The 20,369-nt window shown below is 43.5% G+C and overlaps 1 protein-coding gene across 1 annotated transcript in view; it reads right to left on the bottom strand.

Annotated features, from left to right (window-relative positions):
* The window catches only part of LOC118085558 (parapinopsin-like), a 57,351-nt gene extending 47,501 nt beyond the window's left edge, over window positions 1-9,850 (bottom strand). The window contains exons 1-2 of the mRNA XM_060273401.1: window positions 9,636-9,850; window positions 1,164-1,856 (exon numbers count right to left, since the gene is read on the bottom strand). Of these exons, the coding sequence (XP_060129384.1) occupies window positions 1,164-1,500 (337 nt within the window). The 5' untranslated portion in view covers window positions 1,501-1,856; window positions 9,636-9,850. The remainder of the gene's footprint in view (window positions 1-1,163; window positions 1,857-9,635) is intronic.
* Between the last annotated feature and the right edge of the window lie 10,519 nt (window positions 9,851-20,369).

Genomic DNA, 20,369 nt, shown 5'->3' on the forward strand with positions numbered 1-20,369 from the left:
CTTTCACAGAATATCTGCAAGTGCCGATGTTGGGGGTAGCCAATGCACTCTTGTAGCCCATGCACTCTTATTACTACCACACAGTCATATTCTTTCAAAGTGTGGATCTTCCTTATGTGGCTGCTAAAGCTGTGGAGAAACCATTGCTTCACCACATGATAGGTGCATGATAATCGGCGAGATAAAAACCACCCCGCCATTGGCTAGTTGGCAACCAGACACCTGCTTCATTGGTTCAATAGTCACCAAGCCTACATATTTCAGGACGAAACAAAATTGTGTGTGTGATTATTTGCCAATGGCAAGCAGTAAGCAGAATGAAAGTGCTTATAGCAGGGGTCAGCAAATTTTTTCAGCCAAGGGCCGGTCCACTCTCCCTCAGACCTTGTGGGGGGCCGGACTATATTTTGGAAAAAAAAATGAACGAATTCCTATGCCCCACAAATAACCTAGAGATGCATTTTAAATAAAAGGACACATTCTACTCATGTCAAAACACCAGGCAGGCCCCACAAATAACCCAGAGATGCATTTTAAATAAAAGGACACATTCTACTCATGTCAAAACACCAGGCAGGCCGCACAAATAACCCAGAGATGCATTTTAAATAAAAGGACACATTCTACTCATGTAAAAACATGCTGATTTCCGGACCGTCCGTGGGCTGGATTTAGAAGGTGATTGGGCCGCATCCGGCCCCCGGGCCTTAGTTTGGGGGGCCCTGGCTTATAGCTTCACCTGTCTATGAAACCGTCCTTGAAACCCCAGCAATGTCAAAAAAAGCAAAACTATCTGAAACCCCAGAAAGGGAATAATCTTTCCCCAGCCCAGCTGTGCTATGGAACACATAATTCAGCCCTAAGATTATGCCCAGGACAATTATGCCCAATAAAGATGTGTGATTCAGAGCTTGTAATAAAAATGTGGATTGAGCTACAAACATCTAACCAGCCTAGGAGAGAATAATGGTTTGTATTCATCTAAGTTTTACTCAGAGTTAAACCTACTGAAATTAATGAACATGACTGAATTGGGTCCATTCATTTCAATGGGTCTGTTCTGAGTAATACTTGGTTGAATACCACCCAGGATTTATTTACGAATCTTCTTCTTGTAGAAACAGGATACCAAAGCAGTGAAACGTAACCTTCCAAACTCTTACCGAAACAGGAATTGACAAAGCCGTACCACCGGCAGCCATGCTCCCCTCCAATCCACTTGCCATAGATGTTGGATACGAAACTGAATGTGGTACCCGAGATGCACACCAACATATCGCTGGCACTGATGTTCAGCAGCAGCATGTTCACAGGGTTGCGCAGGGTTTTGAACTTGCAGAAGAGAATGAGGACGATCAAGTTATTCAAGAAGCCAAAAAGTAATATGAACCCAAGAAAAACGGCCACAATGGTGTGACCTGTTCTAGAGAGGCCAGTTCTTGGCTCATCTGTAGATGTGCTGAGGTTGACTGTCAAGTTGGCATTAATTTCTGACATCATAGTAAGTGAGATAATATTGAAGAACCTTATTTCCAGATCTACCAGCTTCGGAAGGCCGCCATCTTTCCATTACCAAGTTTGGGGGCTTTATTTAGTCTGTCAATCGTGACATACTAACGATTAATGTAGACGTTGCGTTGCTCACTCAGAAACACACTACACTGTTCCTCTCTGCCCCAACCTATTCTCTGTGCAGAATAGAAGATATGAATCATTTCAACGTGTCCATGATAGCCCAAAGATAATACTTTTTTCAGAACTGCAGAGCTGTGGTTCTGCCTTTTCTTCATCCCAGCTCCATAATATATTTTCATAACGCTCTACTGTGAAGCTTCTCTCATGCTGCTTCCGGCATCCTGTATAAAAAGAGAGGAAAACATGAAAGAGTTTCATTCAAGGCAATAATTTTAAAGAAAGACATTACATAATGTACTGTCATTACATAATTTATATCATTTCCCCATGTTATTACTCTTTCACCCCTTTTCCTGGGTGTTAGTTTGAGGGTTACTAGGATTTTACAGCAGTGGTTTATCAGGGCGTAGTCACACACAAACACTGTACAGTCGTACCTTGGAAGTCAAACAGAATCTGTTCCGGAAGTCCGTTCGACTTCCAAAATATTTGAAAACCAAATCACAGCTTCTTCCTGCAGCCAATCAGAAGCCCTGTCAGATGTTTGGGTTCCAAAAGAACGTTCGCAAACCGGAACAATCACTTCTGGGTTTGCAGCATTCAGGAGCCAAAACATCTGAGTACCAAGGCATTCGGGATCCAAGGTACAACTGTACGACAATGAGTTTTCGCTATGCCTCTAAAGTACAAATGGGGAAGCTATGGCTCTCCACATGTCATTAGACTCCAACTCATGAATGGCCAACCTGCGGGGCAGTACCACTTTCCAAATGCTGGCATTCTTGCCAATTACTTGGACAATGCAGGGGCAGGGCAGGCTGGCAGCTACGGTAGGTCAGGGCTGGAGTGAGTTAGTCACACTTAGTTTCCATTGCGATCAATAGGAAAAGTTCGTCACAACTAGCTTTTCAAATCCCACAAATATCAATGAGAATTAAGTGGAACAAACTTGCTTCAAGTCCAATCCCTTAAGTTCTTTGATTAAATTGTAACTGCTTAGTAGTCAACACAAAGAGTGGAAACAAAAGCAATTTGTAAAACAATAACATCAAAAAATATACCGGTAATTAACAACTCCCACTCTTGTTCTAAATAAATCATCTTGTTCTTAAATAACACTGAGAGTTCTTTTTTCGTCCTACTTAAGAACAGATTACTGAAGTGAATGGAGTAAAATGTTTGACATTTTATAAATGAGTGCTTCTAAGCGGCAAGGTTTTGTCTCCTGTTCCTTCCTAATAGCACATTTTTCATTTCATGTACACAACATATTACAATAAAATGGAACGGGAACATTAAAGCAGGCTGTGCTGAAGGCAGCTTAGGCTTAGGAGAGCCCTCTTGCAAACTGCACTTTCTGAGACGTTTGCTTAGATGGTGTTACTATTTTTCTAGTGCTTTGCAGTGTATTTAGTAGTGCATAGCTGCTATCTACATTTAGGAAATGCCATGATTTCTCTCCCACCCACCCCGTCAATTAGGAAACTCCAGCACAATAGTGGGGGTGCACAGAGCATTCATGGTTGCTGCACAGTAGTATGTGAAACCCTTAGCTTGCTTACACTGTAGGGTTCTCTGCCTCTGCTCTAACCTGACAAACAGCACAGGGTTTCCACAAACAAAATGGGCTGGTATAGAATTCTGCAAAACTAAAACTGAACATTGCTTTTAAAAATAATGTCTTCTGGTCATTTAAGAAAGGAGGGGCTCCCCTTCTATTTAATGAATACTGAACACACTGCTAAAATTACATGGTGTGTCAAGAATGAAATATGTAACATCTGTATCTTAAGTAGTGTTGCATCTGGAACAATACTAGAAAAAGCCATTACCTACGACAGGCTTCCTCAACCTCGGCCCTCCAGATGTTTTTGGCCTACAACTCCCATGATCCCTAGCTAGCAGGGCCAGTGGTCAGGGATGATGGGAATTGTAGTCTCAAAACATCTGGAGGGCCGAGGTTGAGGAAGCCTGACCTACGTACGACCTGTGTCTACTAGGGTGATGACTTTTTTTACAACCTCATTTCCCTGTATCATAATTTGATGAGCTTTCATTAAAGATTAGATGAAATCTTACTTTCAAAGAGATTTGATTTTTAAAAAAACCTCACGCACAAAATGATTTAAAAAATTTTATTCATCAGTTTTTTGACCATTTTTGAAGTCACTGTAAGCAGATATAAAATTGAACCCAAGCTTTAGAGTCACATATACACAACATTATATAGGGTCATCAAACACACAAGGAAGCTTTTTTTAGCTGCAGTAACAGTATAGACGCCGCTAGAAGACGATGTTTTGCTACCTCTCCTGTAGGTTCTTTTCCTAGCATGTCCGGCAGGGTCTGCTGGCTGAGTTTTGAGGTCCCCAAAAGGGGATTTTACCTTGCGCAGGTGTGGCATTTGTATACCCTATGTCAAGCATCCCCAAACTGTGATCCTCCAGATGTTTTGGCCTACAACTCCCATGATCCCTAGCTAACAGAACCAGTGGTCGGGGAAGATGGGAATTGTAGTCCAAAACATCTGGAGGGCCGAAGTTTGGGGATGCCTGCCCTATGTTGCTAAGAACACTCCCCATTGTGGAATGTGGTGTTGTGTCCAAATTTGATACGAAATATATATAGAATTGTTAATACAATTTTATGAAATAATAAAACGGCATACAAAAAAATTAAAAACGGTTTGTGTGTAACCTTTTTAAATATTTCAATGGAATATACCTCATTTTAGTCATTAACAGGCAAAAGTTCATCCATTTGTGCTACAGGAAATAATTTTTGAGGGGAAAAAATGAAAAAGTCATCACCCTAGTAGTGTCTACACTAGAGTCTTATTGCATAAATGCCGTAGGTTTCTACATCTGTTGTTGTCCCCTCTCCTCGATGAGGAGGTCCCCACACACCATAAGTTCCCAAAACCCGAAACCTCATGTGGGCATGCATGCAGGTATTTGTGGGTTTTGTTTTATAAAAGATGCATTTCTGAAAAAGGTTTTTTATATACTGTATATTCCTGCATATAAGACTACTTTTTAACCCAGGGAAATCTTCTCAAAAGTCGGGGGTCGTCTTATATGCCAGGTCGTATTTCTTATACGGCAAGTATATCCCAAGCTCTATATTTTAACTGGAAAAGTTGGGGGTCGTCTTATATGCCCAGTAGTCTTATACACCGAAGTTGGGGGTCGTCTTATACGCCCAGTAGTCTTATACACCGGTATACGTATACGGTACCTGGTTTGCAGTAAAAACAAAAAACAATAACCACACACTCAAAAAAATTGCATGTGTGACACTCCAAGCCAGGAAACCTTAGGTCCATTGTGGGTATGTGTGCACATCTTATTTTTATTTTACTGCACAAAATAGCAGTATTTTTTTTAAAAAAAAATGTGCACCACCCCTAGCCAGGTAAGGATTTGAAGCCACTCACATGAAAGACTGCCACTTCCTTTCTTCTTCCCCCTTTTCAATTTCTGCCTCCTATACCTGCAAGTTTTGTTTTATTTTTATTACACCTGTTTCGCGCAAGAGAGCTGTTTTAAAAATAAAAACACCAGAACTTGCCTTTAGCAATAACCAGTAGAAAAAGGAAGGCTGCATATTTTCCTATAGGTTGATGGAAACAAAATAGAAGTTGGGGAGGCAGGTTGATAGAAGGAACCCAGCGACAGGTTACCACCCATGTAAAAAAAAAAATCAAAGACCCAGCGATACAATGTGTTCCACTGCATCCATAGTCAGGTGGTAACATAATTTTAGGGTGTCAATTAAGTATTTTAGTTTCAAAATGGTTCTCTGGACATTTCCATGAATGCATAAAAAAGGGTTTGCTAAATGTAGTAAAGGGGCTTTTAAAATCTGCAAGAGAGTAAACATATTGAAAGTGTGCCTAAGAAGGATGGCTGTTTTGGTTGCACCTGTCCAATTTAAAAATCCTGGCTATGTTCTGTATACTGCAAACTTTAACAACAGGAAAACAAGTTAAATCTGAACATCTACCAGTAAATATTCCAGGTCCAAGAAGGGTGACATCTGGCAAGTTTAGCACAGCACAGAATGCAAATCGCAAAGTAAAGTAAGCAAATTAAGCTCAAATGAACAAAAAAAGAAAGAAAAATTATTTATGATTTAGGGTGACCTCTGGCATAACATTTTCGTTTATATCGGGGACTCTTCTCCAAGTTAATTGTCTTTCTTAAAAGAAATGTTTAGCCTTAAGCTCCTTACACACATGTGCATATAAATGGAGCAAGTCTGAATTCATAGCAAATCTGTTTCTTGAGAATTCCCAAGCGAGCTAAGGACCTAACTACGCAATTGTGTTTAACAAATCCCTGATAGCCACTCATTTCTACAAACAGCAGTTTTGGGATGGGAGAAACATCCTAACCATTCCCACTCAGAAATAAATTATACATAATTCAACAGGACTATTCCCAGGTAGGTGAAGTCAGGGTTGCAGGCTAAATTCTTCTGCCTGTCCACATGCCACTTCTTTGTTCAAAACTGCCAGCTCCCAAAGTTGTTCCTGCTTAGAAATTGCATTCTTTTTGTGGGTTCCTGGTTATTAAACTAATGAGAAACAGGAAAAAGACCCCACACCCCCACAGTTGTAATCCAGTATCCATTAAAAAAACCTTTAAAAAGAAGTCTCCCCCCAAAAAAGGCTTCCCCCCACCTCTTAGACCTCACACTCACACATTCTGCTTTCAGAATGCACAGTTACTCTACACTCTTGTGAACTAAAGTCCAGCTACGGTAGTAACACCAGGTACCAACAGGTCCAATGCCTCCACAGAACCTCTTCGTTTTGATCATTCATCTTGATTCATTTGTGGGAAGGTCAGAGCACTTGGCGCCAAAGCCAAGCGCAATCCCGTGCTTTCAGCTGCATTTCCCTCTCACTTTCCTTACCGCACCAAGTCCGCGACCAGGCAACAAAGAATGACTTTGTTGCACAAGGCAACGAAGAATCAACCAGAATGGCGGAGCCTGCATTTGCCGGCTGGGATTCAAGCCGGCACCTGAGAAGAGCAGCAATCCGGAAGCTCACGCTCACAGAAACAAACTTTGCAACCCTAAGTAATGCTAGTGAGTAAACTGGATGCCTAATGGGTTCATTTGTAATTATTAGCTTCCCCTCCGCTCCCTTCCTTCGAGCATTCGCTGCTAGAGAGGCCGTGTCCCTACACAGAGAGAGAAGGCTCTCTCGCCTAATCCTCCCCAAGACCAGCAGGCTGCTCTGAAGCATTTCAAGGGACTTTAGCAATTGTCAGCAGCTCCAGAGTATGAATGCTGTTTACGCACACACACACACACACACACCCTTTCCGTATCCAGAGTTGCAGCTACCTGTAGAAGAACCAATAGCATCATTTCCAAAAGAGATTTTTTTAAAAAATTTGGAGACAGAGCAGGTCTTAAAATTAACAAAGATAAAACCAAGCTCCTGGTAAAAAAAAACATGAACAATGAGAGTAAAAATACATTACAAAATTTATCAGATCTAAAGACCGACAAGACAAGAAGGTTAAGTATTTAGATGTATGGTTAACAGCGAAGAATATAAATCTATATAAAGATAACTATTTGAAAGCCTGGGAGGATATTAAAAGAAATTTGCAAATATGGGGTAGAATGAAACTTTCATTGCTGGGTAGAGAGTCAACCATAAAGATGAATGTATTATCCAAGAACGTTATTTTTGTTTCGGTCACTACCAGTGATTGACAAGACAGATTGCTTCAACAAATGGCAAAAAGATATTTCTGAATATATCTGGCAAGGGGGGGGAATCGAGAATAAAATATAAAATACTGACAAGACACGAAAGATAAAGGAGGTTTCTCCCTGCCGGATATGAAATTATATTATGAAGCATCTTCTCTGTGTTGGTTGAAGGAATGGTTGCTATTGAAGAATCTGCATATTTTAGATTTGGAAGGTCACGATAATATTTTTGGTTGGCACACTTATTTGTGGTATGAAAAGGTGAAAGTACATAAAGGTTTTACAAAACATATAATTAGGAAAAAATTGCATAGAATATGGGACAAATATAAAAATGTATCGGAAACAAAAACACCACTTTGGCTTTCACCTTTGGCTGCCATAAAAAAAAAATATGATGGAAAGTTGGGCAAGTTATAGAAATTTATTAAGAGAGCAGGGTGGAGAATTTAAATTAAAAGTGTTTAAGGAACCACCAGGAATGTTAACAACATGGTTACAATATCATCATTTGAATGAAATATTTAAAAAGGATATGAAGCGGGGGTATGGGGAGCAACTATAACAATTAAAGACCTGTTAAATTGTAATGTGAAAGTGATGTCTAAAATGTACAAGGCGTTACAGTGGTACCTTGGGTTACAGACGCTTCAGATTACAGACACTTCAGGTTACAGACTCTGCTAACCCAGAAATAGTACCTCGGGTTAAGAACTTTGCTTCAGGATGAGAACAGAAATCGTGTGGCGGCAGTGGGAGGCCCCATTAGCTAAAGTGATACCTCAGGTTAAGAAGAGTTTCAGGTTAAGAACAGACCTCCATAACGAATTAAGTTCTTAACCCGAGGTACCACTGTATTGGAATGGGAGACAAAGGATGAACAAATGAAATCTTCAATGATACACTGGGCAACAGATGTTGGTCATAATATAGAAAATGGAAGCATTGGAATGATTATGGAATATGGATATAAAATTTACAGCATGTTATGGTTTAAGAGAAAATTATATGAAAATGCAATATAGATGGTATTTAACACCCAGTAGATTGGCAAAAATGTATAAATCGAAGTGTTGAAAATGTAAAGAAAAAGAAGGCACCTTTTTCACATGTGGTGGTCTTGTAATAAGGTTAAAGCTTACTGGGAAATGATATATAATGAATTGAAAAAGATGTGTAAAATAATATTTGTAAAAAACCCAAAAGTTTTTCTCTTGTGAATTATAGGATTAGAAAGACAGTATAGAAACTTATGTATGCAACTACAGCTGCAAGAATGTTATTTGCCCAAAAGTGGAAGGATGAAGAGGTCCCAATGAAAGAAGATTGGATGCAGAAACTAATGAAGTATGAAGAAATGGCGAAACTTAGTGGAATAGTGAGAAATCAAGACAATAAACTTTTTAGAAAGGAATGGAAGTAATTGACTGAGTATTTACAAACTGTAAACAGTTCAGAACATTGGCAGGATTATTTTAAAAACCTGCAGCTTTAAAAACATATATGATATATATCAGGACAGACGAATAAAAGAATAAGTTAAGATAATTTGGAGTATGTAGGAGAGGATGAAAATAAACGTAAGGAAACGCAAAAAAGTGGGGGAAGGGAGTAGAAAATTGTAAATGTTAAAACTTGGCAAAGTAATTGTTGTAATGTATCTAAATGAAAATTATATTTATAAAAAGAGTTGCTGCCCCGGCTGCTTTCCCACTCCATGTCTGCACCATAGGAGCCAACTTCTAGGGACTTGGGGGGTCTTAGCCCCCCACAAATATAAATATTTGAGGAGGCTCCCCCCTCCCCCCCTCGTTGATGCGCATTGTCACTCAAATGGTATGCCCCGTCTTGTAATCAATTATGTGGAGCGGGGCTTACCTGTGCCTCCCCCCCCTCCCATATTTTATTGGCACCTCCCGTGTGCGCGACGCGCCAACGGAAGCGTTAACCTTCCTCGCGGGATTCGCAATCAGCACGCGAGAAAACGCCAGCAGCCTTTGCCACCCGGGACCCCCTTGAACGGAGACTCTCGAAGGCTTCCCACGTCTCACCCCTCACTTGAAAGAAACCAAGCCTACGGTCGAGGACGAACTGTGGCGTGAGTCCCGCCCGGCGGAGCCCACAACACGGGGGGGGGGGGCGTAACCCACCCGCTCCGCGGCGGAGCTCCGCGGGAACCGCGCCTCAAGAGCGCCTCCAGGGCTCACCCACAGCTCCCGTACGGAGCGGCCGCTTGGAGAGGACGCGCGCCCCTTCTCGCTCACCTGCTGCCGCTGCTGCTTCTGCTTCGGAGAGTCCGGGCTTCACTCCGCGCTCGAGCTCGCTAACTAAGGTAAGGGATTCCGGCGCATGGCGAGCCGTTTCCCCTTCCTTCGCTTCTCGCCAGCCACAACTTCCAGCTCTATCAGCGCCCTTCGCCCCCTCAAGTCCGCCCGCGCGCTTCCCTCAGCCCTGATTTTTTTGGGGGGGGGGAGGGGGCGACGGGAGGCGGGGTCTTCTCGGCGCTGCCCGCCCGCCTCTTTCTGGCGAAGGGACGCCGGTTGGAGGCGAGCTCGCTGGCGCAACAGTGGCCGCGCTTGACTCCGCGCGGGAATCTTTGGGGGGCTGCGTGGCTGCAATCTAGAAAGTGTGCGAGCGGGACTTTGCGCAGGTGCAAGGGGGGGCGGTGTGTCCTACCTGCGCGATCGGAGGTGTGGGGAGAGAGCTGCTGAGGTTAGGGGCTGCTTTGCGCACTTGCCAAGGGCATCTGCTTGAGCTTGGCCACCGTGAGAACACTGCCGGGCTGCGTGTACTTGAGATCTATAGAAAACACATTGTTTCTCCCAAAGAATCCTGAGAACTAAAGGGACTCTGAGAATTGTAGCTCTGTGTTGAGTTAGCTACGTTTCTCCGGATTTTTTGGAGGAAATGTTGCGATTAGATCAGGGGTGTCAAACTCAAATTCATCGCGGGCCGCATCAGCAGTTTGGTCACCCTCAAAGGGCCAGTTGTATCTGTAGGACTATGTGTCCACTCTTTATTATCATAAATTATTGTCACTGCATTCAATTATTACTGTTTTTTGTAATAATGTAAGTAATAACTAGCTCTGAAAGCAGAAACATAGTCAGAATAATGGCAAGTAGATATTCAAATGTACAATTATTGTACAATTTATTGAAAAATGATTTTTGGTAACTGCACTGGGTGGTGGAGGCTCGCTAGGGTTTCATGCAGGACCTTTGCAGAGCTACTAGTACCTGGAGATGCTGGGGTCCTTCTGCATGCAGGACAGATGTTCTGCCAGTGAGCCACCACCCTTCACCAAAGGGACTGGCTGAGGTTGACTCACTGGAGCTGCTCTCCTGGTTCCAGGGTTTAAGGGCCAGAAGTATAAAGCAGCATCCTATGTTTCTGAGGAGAGAGGGAGGGAGGGGAGGGGAGGGAGGGAGGGAGGGAGGAAGGAAGGAAGGAAGAAAAGAGGGAGTGGGAGGGAGAGAGGAAGGAAGGAAAGAGGGGAGAGAAAGAAGAGTAGGAAATAAGGAAGGGAATAAAGAAGGAAAGAAAACGAAAGAGGGAGAGAAGACGGAAAGGGAGAAAGAAGAAAGGAAGTAGAGGGAAAGAAAGAATAAGAATGAGGGAGAGGAAGAAAGATGGGAAGGACAGAAGGAAGAAAGGAAGGAAGTAAGGAAGAAAGAAAGAAAGAAAAGAGGGAGCAGGAGGGAGAGAGGAAGGAAAGAGGTGAGAGAAAGAAGAGTAGGAAAGAAGGAATAAAGAAGGAAAGAAAAAGAAAGAGGGAGAGAAGACAGAGATAAAGAAGGAAGGAAGGAGAGGGAAAGAAAGAATAAGAACGAGATAGAGGAAGAAAGAAAGGGAAGGGGGGGTCGCCGCCTTGATTCAGCGCCAGAAAAGAGCGCGAAGGGACCCAGGGGCAAAAAGCATTTCCCGTGCAGCGTGAGGCAGCGGGTGTCCGTTTTAGGAGAAGTGCATAAAGCCTCAGAGTTGCACGTTCGTGAGGCTGAGCCGTGGCAGGAGGAGGAGGAGGTGAGGCAAGAGGAGGAGGAGGCGGCGGCGGCTTGCCGGGTCGGTGCCTGGCAGCGCCGTGCGGAGAGTCCCGAGCCTCTGGGACTCAGCAGTGCTCTGTAGCACTTTGAATCCTCCTCCTCCTCCACGGGGCGCTGCTGGGTGCTTTGTCTGTGCTTCAGCAGCAGCAGCAGCAGCAGCAGCCGTTTCCAGGCACCGAGCTGTGGCAGGAGGAGGAGGATTCAAAGTGCTACAGAGCACTGCTGCGTTGCAGAGGCTCGGGACACTCTGTGCGGCGCTGCTCCAGCTGCCTTTCTACCCCCGCCCCCCGCCCCAGCTGTTTATCGGCGCGGCGCTTCAGCAGCAAGGTCCCGCTGCTGGGTCGCGCTGGGGCGCTCGGCGGGCCACATGACGAGGTCTGGCGGGCCGGATTTGGCCCCCGGGCCTTGTGTTTGACACCCGTGGATTAGATGGATTAGATGGGCGTTTGGGCTCGTCCAGCGGGTCTTTTGTTATGCTGCTGTAACCTCTTAATTTAAAAGCTTTTATTTATGAATAAGCGTTTTATTTTATTTTTTTAAAAGATGGTGTTCAACGTGGACAAATAAATTTGACAAAAACATCCATTAAAAACATCCAGATGGTGAGATGATAACAGCCAAGGACCTCCTACTGGTCAAATATCTCTTCACCTTGAAAAAGCAGGTAGTGCCCAGAATAGCTATGTAGCCCACTGGACTCCCAATGCCAAGTTGTTTTAGCCACAAGTGGGTCTTGGTTGCATGCATGCCATAAAGCACTTCTTTACACCCAGAGAATCCTGGGAGCTGTAGTTGTTAAGGGTGCTTGGAACTGCTGCTGTGTGAGGGGTAAACTACAGTTCCCAGGATTCTTGGGGGTCAGGGAAATATGCTCTAAATGTATGGTGTGTGCACAGCCCATGTCCTGCATCACGTGGGTTGCACTAGCAGCAGCATCTTCATGTTCTTATTTTTAAGGTTGGGGTTCATTTAAAAGGAATAAGGGGGCAGGGAGTGAAAGAAGAGGGCAACCAAAATGGTCAAAGGCCTGGAAACGATGCCTTATGAGGAACGGCTTAGGGAGCTGGGTATGTTTAGCCTGGAGAAGAGAAGGTTAAGGGGTGATATGATAGCCATGTTCAAATATGTAAAAGGATGTCATATAGAGGAGGGAGAAAGATTGTTTTCTGCTGCTCCAGAGAAGCGGACACGGAGCAATGGATTCAAACTACAAGAAAGAAGATTCCACCTAAACATTAGGAAGAACTTCCTGACAGTAAGAGCTGTTCGGCAGCGGAATTTGCTACCAAGGAGTGAGGTAGAGTCTCCTTCTTTGGAGGTCTTTAATCAGAGGCTTGACAGGCATATGTCAAGAATGCTTTGGTGGTGTTTCCTGCTTGGCAGGGGGTTGGACTGGATGGCCCTTGTGGTCTCTTCCAACTCTATGATTCTAAGAGGAGAGAGAGGGTGGGATAAAGGAGAAAGGCAGGCGCCGAAGCAAAATTAAAAGCAGGGTCCCATTTTTCAGGTTGAGAATAAGGTTCCAGTCCTCTTCCAGTGGGATTTAGTTCTGAGACAGCATGCTTAAGAACTCTCTGCTCTAATGGGTCCTGGGTGTGTGGCCCAGATCTATCAGATGCATACCGTGTTTCTCATATTATAAGACATGTCTTATATTTATTTTTTCCTCAAAAAAACATACTATGGCTTATTTTCAAGGGATGTCTTATTTTTTTCCTCCTCCTCCTGCCGCAGCCGGCATTGCTGCTGTGCCTATCACTATGTCTTATTTTCGGGGTATGGCTTATATTCCTTGAATGCTTAAAAATCCTGCTATGGCTTATTTTATGGGTATGTCTTAAAATATGAGAAACAGGGTAGTTTCATTTTAGAAAGTGGGTGCCATAGACTTTGGCTTGGGGCGGGCAAGATTCAGGTGCCTTTACTCTATTTATATCCCATCTGTTCCTCAAGGGAGTGTGGCATACATGGTTCTAACAACTACCATCATTTTATCCTCTCAACAGCCCATTGAGGTTGGTTAGGCAGAGAGGTGGTACCTATTTTTAGAGGTGTGTGGTGTCTGTTAAGTTAGCCCTCTGGGGAACATGGTTGACGCCTCCAGATTCCTAATAACAGGCATCTGTAAACAAAGTGCATTGATCCAAAATTAATGTAGGTACGGAGAGCTTGCAAAAGTGCTGTTGGCTTCTAGTCGAGGTGAATAAATGTGTAGGGTGGTTCTGAGCAGCTGGGAGTGGGGAAGAAAGGCAAACGCGGCAGATTAGTCAGTTTATTTCTAGGAGCAGAAGAAATCAAAGACTGCAGATTAACTGTGTAATCCTGGTTGTAAATTGATTCCCTCCCTTGTCACAGCACTTAACAATGGCAGAACTAGTACAGCTGTGGCCCCGTCTCCTACTCAGTGTAAATACCCGCCTGGGATGACTTACAGAAAGCGGATTTCTTCTTATCTCGCAGCATCTCTAGACGGCTGGCTCTCTTTTGCACCAGTAATCCTCCCCACCGCTGAGGAGGAACAGCCAGCTAGGAAAAGGAAATGCAGGAGGAAGAGAGAGAGGAGGGAAAACCTGAGTGAGTGGAGGCTTGAGAGAGGAAGGAAGATGTAGATCTTTTGGTGGATCTCCTGATTTAGATCTCTGAGCTAAGCAGGAGTTGGACAGGTGAAAGCTTGGTGAGCCTATCCTCGCTTGCTTGTACAACTTGCACATGAGTGGAATAGGGCTTTTTATGCCTCAGGGATTATGGGGAAAGGTTCCTGGGACAAAATAGGAATTCATGCAATGAAAACAAGTACCTGGGCTGCATAGGTGCCCAGAGGCACCTTGTTCAACAATTCCTTTGTTCTTCCTCCTATGCACCTGGTTTAAGTTAGTGGACCTCAAGGTTCTGGTGGGAAGCAAAGGAGATCCCACAAACCTAAATGACCTATCCCTATGCTTTTCTCTGCCACTGTCCGGAACAAGGGTTTGGGGGCACAGGCACATCAACAACATATCATTTATAGTGGGAATGTTAGTTGCCGCAAGGTTTTGGGGATTTAATTTTGACAGAAAGGATAAATATTACTAAAGAAGCTGTTGTTTGTTGCCCAAAATTAATGTTACTGAAATTTTTTGATGATGCCAATGTAAATATGTTATCAAAAAAATTGGTTATATATGATCTTGGCAGCACAAACAGTAATTGCAACTCAATGGAAAACAGACCATTGAATGTTTGGCACTACTCGCTATGAAATATAGCTATAATGGAGGAACAAATACATAATTTGAGATTATTTTCAAGACAACTCTTTGTCACAAGCCTGGCAAATATGGGGCTATGCTTAATGATTTGATAAAGTTTATAATATTTACTTGGACTTTGTTATCTTAATTCATGTGCAGCATTCTAATTTTTGTCTGTTACTGTAATTGTTATCTCTGCTTTATATAAATTATAGAATGAAGCAACAATAATAAAAACTTTACCAAAAACAAAGCAGAACACTCTATGGAAAAAGAGATGTCTCAGTCAGGGATAATGTTAAATTTATATAAAGCCTGCTTGCATGCATTGCAAACTTGTCCCTTGTTAATCCCTGGTGATGTAGTGAGTGAGAATGTCCTCTGGGGTCTGGAAAGCAAAAGACAATCCATTCTTAGGAACACAAACTGGTGGTGTTCTTTCTTTCTTCTTCTTTTAAGCCTATCCTCTGAGACTCCCCTGTCCTATTTTTGTGTGCATGTGAATACAGTACATTAATGCAGGATCGGGTCAAGAGGCACTTTGGGATGACAAGGTAGTAGGACCTACCTTTCTTCTAACCATATGTGGTTATTTGCCAGAAGCACCTGCATGCTTGATTAAGAGATAGGAAAAGGTAGCCACTACAAATTCTCTTTTAAATCTCCCAGACTGCAGTATGCTGCCAGTTCTTGAGGTGCAGCTTCATATATATGCAGTGGTGGAGGTAGGGGGATGCGGGGGGTGCAGTCCGCCCTGGGTGTCATCACTTGGTGGCTTAGGCGCCTGCAGGTTCCACGCTGCCTGAAATGGCAGCAGGGGACTTGCGTCTGCCTACAGCTGAGAGGGAGACGGTGAAGAGTCTCCAAGCGTTGGAGAGGCTCGGCCCACCTCCCTGCTGCATATATATATCTTCCCTTCTTGTTGCTTATGCAAGAATTTGGGTCAAAATGTCCCTGTAGTGGACATCTTGTGTGGAATATGATTAAATGAAGAATGGTGGTCCTACCTTCTAAAGTCTAGTGTGAAAGTTCAATTTCAGCAAGAGGTTTGGTGCAAGGCTTCTCTAAATGGTGAAGGCAGGCAGTCACATTGTCCAGCAGTGTGGGCACTTCTCATGTATGGAACTGGATTGTGAAATATTGGCCCCTGCAGACAGAGAAATTTAAATACCGTGGACGCTCGGGTTGCGAATGTGATACCCGTAGCATTCACAACCTGCAGCGCCGCGTCTGCCCATGCGAGGGTCGCAATTCGGCGCTTCTTCGCATGCCTCTTCCCCGGTCAGATCTGGTTTTAAAGGAATGGTATCCATTTAATGCTATGTCATCCCTGGTCCAGGTTTCCTGAATCAAGATGATGTGATGTTGTGATAGAAAATGTTTTCAATATAACGTTGCTTATATGTTTAGGTCCCTGCTTACCTTTTGTAGTGGTATAGTTGTGTCTTATCCAGAATTTTTAATGTTGGCTGCTCACATGTTGCTATTACCACATGTCAGACGTGGGTGGCGTTGTGGTCTAAACCACTGAGCCTCTTGGACTTGCCAATCAGAAGGTTGGCAGTTCGAATCCCCTCAACGAAGTGAGCTCCCATTGCTCTGTCCCAGCTCCTGCCCGCCTAGCAATTCGAAAGCAAGCCAAAAAGTGCAAGGAGATAAATAGGTACCGCTGCAGCAGGAAGGTAAACTGCATTTCCATGTGCTCTGGCATTCACCACAGTCCTCCGTGCACCAGTAGCAGTTTAGTCATGCTGGCCACATGACCCGGAAAGATGTCTGTGGACAAACGCCAGCTCCCTCGGCCTGAAAGCTAGAGGAGCGCCACAACCCCATAGTCGCCTTTGACTGGACTTAACCATCCAGGGGTCTTTTACCTATTATCACATGCCACTAGCGTGAGTTTTCCTTTCCACAGTAATGGTGGGTTATGCCGAAACAGAGAAAAATTCCATCACTAGTCACCCCAATATTCCCTTGCATTCCTCCAGCCAGTTTAGTGGTGGTGTTTAATGCCTATTCCAGAATACTGATCTTGTGGGAGGTTAGAAGAGGAACTACATGACTGTCTAAGGCAGGGGTCAGCAAACTTTTTCAGCAGGGGGCCGGTCCACCATCTCTCAGACATTGTGGGGGGCTGGACTATATTTTGGAGAAAAATATGAACAAATTCCTATGCCCCACAAATAACACAGAGATTCATTTTAAATAAAAGGACACATTCTACTCATGTAAAAACATGCTGATTCCCGGACCATCCAAGGGACGGATTGAGACGGCGATTGGGCCGCATCCGGCCCCCGGGTCTTAGTTTGGGGACCCATGGTCTGAGCTATCGCAAACCTGGCTACTGTGATGAAACTTTTTCTGCAGCTAATGATTGATGTCATGGGCAGTACTTTGACCCAATGCCATCATTTCTGTCTCCAATAGCTCACACTCATCAGAGGGAAGTGTCATGATCCTGAGTTCTCCCAAACCACACACACCCCCATCAATCCTCAACCCTTCCACAAACAAAATGGGATGATGCTTGTCCACATGCCACACAAATGAAAATATTGAGGATCCAGTCTGGATCTTGCATAAAAGTTTGATGTTTTTGAGTATGTATTATTCTGGCATGCTAGCTGACTGATGTTGACATTGTGTGGTAACATGCCGTAAAATTGGGGTGGGGTAGAGTGGGGGACCCAGCAACTATTCTACCATAAATGGCAAGTGCCAGAAAGACCCTTAGAGTAGAATAGACTAATTGCTCAATGTTAAAGTAATGAGGAATGTTTTCAGGAATACATAACATCCCTTTTGCAAAAAATAAAATAAAGCATAACAGCTGTTTTCCCCTGGCAATGTTATTTTGCAAGTCCCGCAGGAAAGCATTACAGGTCAACATTAAAACTGCAGCTCAGAGTTTAATTGCATCTGGTTTCAGGATTTGTGTTTTGAGGATGAAGCTAAGCACAACGGTTGAAGGTGCCAGATTGCAATTTGGTGATCAATTTGGAGACTTGATAAGCATATACAGCACTCTGTGGGTCTTGCTATTTCAATGTATTATATGAATGGAGATATAAATCTTCACTCAGGGAATATTAATGTCCTTACCCCAGGCATCACATTGTGTTGTGAGGAATTCCTGGTTCCCCAAAACATTTAGCTACAATATTTCCATTGCTAGACAAATTATTCTTCTCTCCCCTCTGCCAGCTATCATACCTGGTGTGATAGCATGGTCTGGAATGAAGTTTGTTTCTTTTGTTTCTTTTCTCACGTTTATATGCTTCCTTTCTTCCATTTTGGCTGGCAAGGCATGTTTTCCCAGGAGGTCACCCCTCCTAGGCACTGACCAGACCAAGTCTTGCTTAGCTTCAGCTAGTCAGTAGTCACATGTTCCTACCACTTAATCTGTGCCTGCAATGTCATTGTTGAATTATAGTGTCCAGATTGGCTGCAGCTTATATACGTATTAGCCTGAATATAAGCCGCACCTTAAAAATTGGAGGGGGGGCAAATACCCGAATACAAGCCGCTCCCTTCCTTGCAGCTCCTGGCTGTATACTGGGCAGGGTGGGGGAGCCATACTGTGTTGTTGCTGGCCTTTTCCCCTTCCTCACTCTCTCTCCTTTCCCGGCCTTGGGGGAGAGGATGGGGGACTACGTGCAGGGCGAGCGTCATTTCGCCGCGCTCCTGGTGCTATTTACCCTGCGCTCCTGACTGCATACCATAAGGTCATGACAAATCGTAGAATTGTAGAGTTGGAAGGGGTCCCAAGGGTCATCTAGTCCAGCCCCCCTGCAATGCAGGAATCCTGCCCACAGCAGTCCCTAGGTGAGTTCAAACCACCAACCTTTAATACCTAGGTGTACATTTTATTTACCTGCATGCCGCTAACCTCAGTGCTGTTCTATGGTTCTTACTTTTCTAGCTGTAAATGGTAATAGACACAACTGATGAATGCTAAATTACTGAAGCAAGGACTCGGCTAACAGCTGCAAATAAAACATTTTAGATGTGTTGTAAAGTGCAATATACAAATGTGACAATAGATGGCGACAGTGAGCTATGCAAAATTCAATGTATTTTTCAAAACTTTTTTTTTAAAAAAAAGCATTTTCACAGTGTGTGTGTTTTTTAATGTTCTTTATGTATGTAGATTCCACCCAAGTATGGGTAAGGATAAAACAGACGACAAGCCCATATAATTTTATTTAAATTTTAAGAGTGATAATCCAGCTACAACATACTCAAAGTACAGTGGTACCTCTGGTTGCGAACGGGATCCGTTCCGGAGGCCCGTCCACAATCTGAAAAGGTTGCACCCTGAGTGCCGCGTCTGTGCAGGCGTGTGATGTAATTCGTCGCTTCTGCGCATGTGCAAAGTGCGATTTAACGCTTCTGCACATGCACGCAGGTCACGGACGCACCAAACCTGGAAGTAACCCATTCCGGAACTTCCGATTTCGGCGCGTCCGTATCCCGAAAAGACGCATCCTGAAGCGGACGTAACATGAGTTATAACTGTAGACCCATGAAAAATAAATGGACAAGTTACTTAGGTTTATTTCAATGAGTCGTATTCCAAAGTATGACTAATATAGGATATGACCCAAGAAAGCATGTACTCTTTAAATTCATATTATTTGTTTCAGTTGCCTGCCATACCTATTTAACCTAAAGCAGAAAAAGTGCTTGAGGCACTTGTCATCTTAAAAATGTTGTGACCTATGGTGTTTGGCTAAGTTTGACCCATACTGCAACTCCTTTGTGTGTTAAAAGCACCTTTCAGTTATAGCAGCATTACACCCTTGATTTTCAGCATCAGTTGATGCTTCTGGTGAAGGTGTCACAATCCTTACATCCTTGGGTGACATTGAAATCGGAATTATTTAGAAATTCTGTATGCATCTATCTTCCTATAGAGAAACAGCATTCTTAGGAAGATAGTAAGCCAGTAGCTGCCACAATATAAATGTCAACAAGTTATGGAAGAAAGGCCAAAGCAATTTTTAAAATAAGAAAGAGAAAATTGGAGAAAAGATCAATTGCCCAAGGATATTAGCTTTTAATTCGAGGCACTTTTATTTCTAAACAGAACGAGAAATGTACATTCAATTGCAGCCTACACCGCAAAGGAAATGTCAATGTTTCTCTACTAAATGGTAACTTGATCAATAACCATTTATGTGTACTGTACTGGCTATTAATGCTTGGGTTTTAGTACCGTTAGTTGTTGTCCCGGAGAATGAGAGATGCAAAATGTATTTTGCTGGATGAATTTCCTGCGCCTGTGAAAACAAACATAGTTCTGTATCTGGAAGAAAGGTGAAGTAACCGATTCTGAGCACTGAGCGCAAAGTTGCATTGACAATACGAATGTGCTCCCCTACTTCAAGTCACCAGCAGAGATATTATTCATTTGTTTGTTAATTCCTCACTCTTTGCCCTAAGATGCCAGGGTGGGGGACAGCATTAAAACACAATATTAAAAACAATTTAAAGCAACAATCATAAAAATAAGGTGGGTCCTAGAAACACACACCTCAAGTGTCAAAAGCCAGCATGAAATGCACTGCCGCTACTTAGCATTTAAAATGCACACAAGCTTCATGCACCTGTGTCTTAGGTACTGGCTTTTGCATCTATGGGCTTCCAGTTCTGGGGTATGCAGCATTATGTACTGTATGTGCAGACCTGCTTATTTTCTGCACAACACACAGAAGCTGTG

This window comes from Zootoca vivipara, chromosome 4 (genome assembly GCF_963506605.1).
Source record: "Zootoca vivipara chromosome 4, rZooViv1.1, whole genome shotgun sequence".
Classification (NCBI taxonomy): domain Eukaryota; kingdom Metazoa; phylum Chordata; class Lepidosauria; order Squamata; family Lacertidae; genus Zootoca; species Zootoca vivipara.